Below are 5,185 nucleotides of genomic sequence, written 5' to 3'. Positions count from 1 at the left end.
ACACACACACACACACACACGCACAAACACAAACTCAAACACACACATATACACACACAAAACAACTCAAAACAATAACAACGAAACCGAACAAACATTACAAAACTGTCGAGAAAAATTCAACTCATTCATTAGTTCAGAAGGATGCAAGATGGAGGAAGAAAAAACAAACAAACAAGCATTGGAGAAGTAGCATCTTCTCTTTGACCCACAATACGGCCAACTCACGGAGAAGAAAAAACCGCTCCAAATTCTATCGTTCTGAATAGCATCATCACAGTGTAGTCATCAACACTAAAAACAAACAAACAAAACAAATAAAAACACCCTCTTTAAAAAACAACAACCCCAAAACCCCCAAGAACAACAATATTATCAACAATTAATATAAAAATGAATTTAATCATCATAAGGATGTTAATGATAATAACAATATTAATAACAACAAAAATGCACATGAATAAATGAAGAAATAAATAAATAAATGAATGAATAAATAAATAAATAAATGAATAAATAAATAACTAAGATAACACGATTTCTAAAAAGTAAGGTAACAACGAAACCAAACACAAGACAGTCAAAGCAAGCCCCCTACCTGTCTTGAGCTGTGTTGCGGCCGCCGACCGTTGCCCCTCATGGACCTGACGAGGGCGTTATGTTTCTGCAGAGCCACGTCGATCACCTCGTCCGGACCGCCCACTTCCTCCATGGCTCTCATGCCGCTACTCGTCAAACCGTGCTGCTGACTCAAAGAACTCCCCGCTCGGGAATGGGCGGGGTTTGTCACATTAGCAAACCCTGTGGTGGGAGTGGTTAGCACCGGAAGCACGCCAGCAGTTCTAAAAGGGGCGGGGTTAGGGAGGAGCATGGCGCTGCTGGAGTCTAAAGAGACGGGCACTGGAGAGTGCTGATATGTCTCGGGTGTGTGTCCGAACGTACTGAACGCCATGTCCACGTGATCGTCGCCCAGACATTCGGACGGCACGGAAGAGTCTGAGGTTCGAACCTCACTATCAAAAGTCACTGATTTTTTGCCGCCGTTTCTGACGACACCGCCGGTGAAGCCTCCCCCTCCACCACCACCAGCACCACCATTTCCGTTCCCCATTGGGGATTGCGGGTGTTGATAATGCGCTGAGCTTTGCTGTTGGGAAGAAAAAGATGGCGGCTGCTTCTGCAAAGACGGGCTGACGATAAGCCCATTTTCCATTACGTCATCTCCGCTTCCGGCGCGCTCGTACGAGTCCGGCGACGCCACGGATGTCTGATGAAGTTTCTGCTTACCCGGATCGTTCTTCCTGTCTGCGTCGAACTTTTTTTTGTCGATGTACTTGATAAAGCACAAAGTGACGAGAACGACCACTGCTACGACCAGCGTGAAGCAGACCATGATGATGACGATGGTGATGTTGGAGTCGGAATCCCGCGAATGCTCGAGGGCTTGGACGACCTCCACTTGGAGCAGCGCCCGCGTGGCGCGTTGTTGGTGAGCGCCGTGGTCGTGTACGCTGATGACCACGTTGTAGACGCGCACGTCTTCAGGGGTCAAGGGTACGGCCAAGGTCATCAGGCCGGTGTCCTCGTTGATCCAGAAGAGCCGCGAGGCGGCTGACGCGTTGCCGTGAGAGTTGAGAGAAAACGTCAGCCGTCCGTTCTCCCCAGCGTCCTGGTCTGTCGCGATGACCTTGATGATCTCGTGACCCGGGGTCACGTCCAGGTTCAAGGTCACGCTTAGGTTGTCTGCGGTGGGGAAAGCGATCACGGGCGCGTTGTCGTTCTCGTCTAGGATTGTAATCTGGACGTCGACAGAGGAGTTTCTGGGCGGTATGCCGAGGTCAAAAGCGGTGACAACGAAATTATACTGGCTTTCCATCTCGCGGTCTAGAGGCTTGGTGAGGGTGATACTTCCGTCAGAGACAGAGACAGCAAAAGGCGGGTCAGGGTGCCGAACAGAATGTACAAGCAAGTACTGCACCACACCGCCTTGGTTCAAATCCTTATCGGTAGCAAGGACTCGTCCAATCTGCACACCGGGATCCAGACTCTCAGAGACACTGAATTTGTAAGACGAATTGTCGAACCTAGGCCAGACGTCATTGAGGTCCTGGACTCGAACCACGACCGTCGCCGTCGCTGTCAAGGGCTGCGGACTCACGTCAAAGGCGTAGATTTCAAACCTGTACGTGTCCGTCGTTTCGCGGTCCAAGTTTTTCACCCTGGTGTAGATGAACCCATTCAGCTCGTTCACGTCAAACTCAGCTATACCTGGCTCCAGGGAATATCTGAGCTCTCCGTTGACGCCCTCGTCGAGATCTGTGGCTAATACGCTGCCGACCAGTTCTCCAATTTCCTGATTCTCCTTAACTTCCATTTCGTAGATAGTTCTACTGAACTCGGGTTCGTGGTCGTTCACGTCTTCTACAATGACTGACAGCTCCGCACGGCTGAAAAGGGGTGGGGTCCCATAATCAGTGCACGAAACCTCTACTTTCAGACTAGCGTCGCTTTCCCGGTTGAGCGGACGCGACACAGAGACAGTGTAGGCGCCTGGCGTGTTGGGGTCGGCCTGGAGAGAAAAATACTCGCTCGTCGCAGAGCAGGAAGTCCGGCCGTTTTCGCCCGAATCCGAGTCGGTGACGTCGACGAGGGCGACTCTCGTGTCCAGCGAGGCGTCCTCAGCAACCAGAGCTCCGCCCTCAGCGCCACCTGCCGGCCGCAGCGGGATGACGGAGATGCTGGGAGGGTCGTTCACCGTGTCCTCAACATCGATTCGAACCTCAACCTCCGACGACAGTGACGGGAGACCGTGGTCATAGGCTTTCACGCGGAAACTGAAAACTGACCCGCCCTCTTTTACCAAGCTTTTCAAAAGTTTGAGAGCGCCGCTGCTTTGGTCTATCGCGAAGTAGCTTCGGACAGTACGATCGATATCGTTCGGGAATTCAAAACTCACCCTAGCATTCTCGCCCTTGTCTGCGTCAGTCGCAGAAACCGTGAGAACAGTAGAGTTGACAGCAGTGCTTTCTTTGACTTTCTTTGTGTAATGATCTTCTGTGAATTCGGGTTCATTATCATTCTCGTCGGCGACGACAATTTCGATGGGTAGTGTGCCCCTCTGATCAGGACCGTCCCCGTCTTTAGCCACCAGCACTAAGGAGAACGAGCTCGTAACCTCTCGGTTCAGCCCTCGCAAAAGCCTCAGAGAAACGTCGAAATCACTGCTCCCGTCAGGCCGGTCTGTCTTCTGTACCACCAGATCGAAAGTCCTCTGCGTTCTGGGCTCTAAGTGGTAGCCTTGCACTCGGAACAGCGGTTCGTAGTCCGCGTCCTCGGCCACGGGGAGCCTGATCATCGTGCTGTTAGGGGCGGCAGACTCGGATAAAGGCTTCGAGAACATTCTCTGGCTAAAACGGGGGCGTTGATCGTTGGCATCCATGACGACCACCTCCACGTTGTAACGCTGGAAGAAGTTGTCAGATGACGCCGCTACGGAAGTGCTGACGACACAGCGTGGGACAGACCCGCACAGCTGTTCTCGATCCAGTACAGAACGAGTGTAGAAATCTCCAGAAGTTTCATCCACTTCAAAACGATCTCTTTCGCTGACCAGTGAGTATCTGAGTCCTGGGATGTTGGAGATGTTGGCACGTGACCCGATGTTGCCCAGCAGCAGTCTGTGACCCTGCTCTTCCTGCACCTCCAGAATTATCTGACTCTCGCCACTCAGAACCAGGATCGCTAGCAGAGAGAAGAAAAGACAAACTGAGGCAGCTTTGGGCGCCATCTTGGCAAATGGGGTCGTTACCGGTTTATGAGAAGTGGACAAAGCGTCTGTCACAAACGTGTCGCTGTAGCTATCTTGGTACCATCTCAGAGCCCTCAAGACATCTGCAAGGAGAGAAAATCGAAACTGATAAATACGCACCGAATACATTCATTTTTGAAACGCTCATTATAACTGAATATGGCTTTTTAAAAAATAATCTGAATATGACTTAGAACAAATTAGATTGACTAAAGAAAAGCATATTGATCGGTACACCTCGGATATACTAAAGCTTGTTACCGTCAAAAGCTTTAACAAATGTTTTCGCTTTGTAAAAACACCGACGAAGCTTACAAAATGCTATATTATTATTAAGTTTGATCCAAGACAAAGTGTTACTAAGTCCTAGTTCTCTCTCGTGTGCTACACTACACGTAGAGCGCGGAAATGAAGGAAAATGCAATTAGGAAGAAGAAAAATGATTTGCTAACGGAGCTACCATGATATATGGGTTGGAATAATGATTAGTCAAAACCGGCGAGCTATCCTCTCATGCAGCTGTAAAATCCAAGAGCATTCTTCGTTTCTCGCTCATCCAAGATAAGCATCTATAGAGTGCATTCAGGACAAGAGAGCCCAATAATAATAATAATAATAATATAGTTCTTACGAAATGCGCCTTTGAAAACTAGAAGTAGGGGGAAAAAACAACAACACAAGAGTACCCTTATTCATCGACCTCCCTTTGGATAATACGAATCCGATGCACACAGGCGTGGAATATGAAACCGTAATCCATAGCCAGTGACAATAAACGTTCTATACAAAGCATTCATATCCGCGACAAAATTATTTCTGAGGTAAGAATCAATCTCGAACCACACCGGGTATGATATAGTCGAGTAGGGGAAAAACTAATACACCGACAGATTATTATAGCCTAGAGTAATACACCAAAGACTCTTACGACAACACAGATCAGCATCTCGGATATCGCAAGTGATTTATGGTTGGCTGAGTCATGAACAGCTCACGCCTAATGCTTATGACAATGGTATTTTTCAAATAATAGATTCTGGGATTTTGCAAAGAGGGGAAAGTGAACAAACGTGTGCATGCTTGCTAAATCTCAGAATATGATAATTATCATGTATTACTTTTTAATTAATTGTTGTAAGTAGAGACTAAAAAATTACAATTAGATTGATGTTTTTCCACCTTCACGGGTGACACGTTGTTTAGTGGTATTTAAAGGGTGCACGATATAGTTTGAGCATTACTGCAATTTCCATTAAACGAATAGGGAAAAAGACATAGAGACAGAAACATATGGAAAAAGCATAGAAAGTACAAGTGGCACCCTCCAACCACACATACAGGTCCGCCCAGGGAGTGAGTGAGGGGAGAAAGTTGGGG

General features: G+C 48.1%; 1 protein-coding gene across 1 annotated transcript in view; it reads right to left on the bottom strand.

Annotated features, from left to right (window-relative positions):
* Positions 1–580: 580 nt before the first annotated feature.
* Positions 581–5,185, bottom strand: part of LOC101856831 (protocadherin gamma-A5-like) — a 32,305-nt gene continuing 27,700 nt past the window's right edge. The window contains exon 2 of the mRNA XM_035971351.1: positions 581–3,891. Coding sequence (XP_035827244.1) covers positions 581–3,787 — 3,207 coding nt within the window. The 5' untranslated portion in view covers positions 3,788–3,891. The remainder of the gene's footprint in view (positions 3,892–5,185) is intronic.

Source organism: Aplysia californica, unplaced genomic scaffold (genome assembly GCF_000002075.1).
Source record: "Aplysia californica isolate F4 #8 unplaced genomic scaffold, AplCal3.0 scaffold00421, whole genome shotgun sequence".
Classification (NCBI taxonomy): domain Eukaryota; kingdom Metazoa; phylum Mollusca; class Gastropoda; order Aplysiida; family Aplysiidae; genus Aplysia; species Aplysia californica.
The sequence above is the reverse complement of the archived record's forward strand: the minus strand, read 5'-3'. Positions and strand labels throughout refer to the sequence as shown.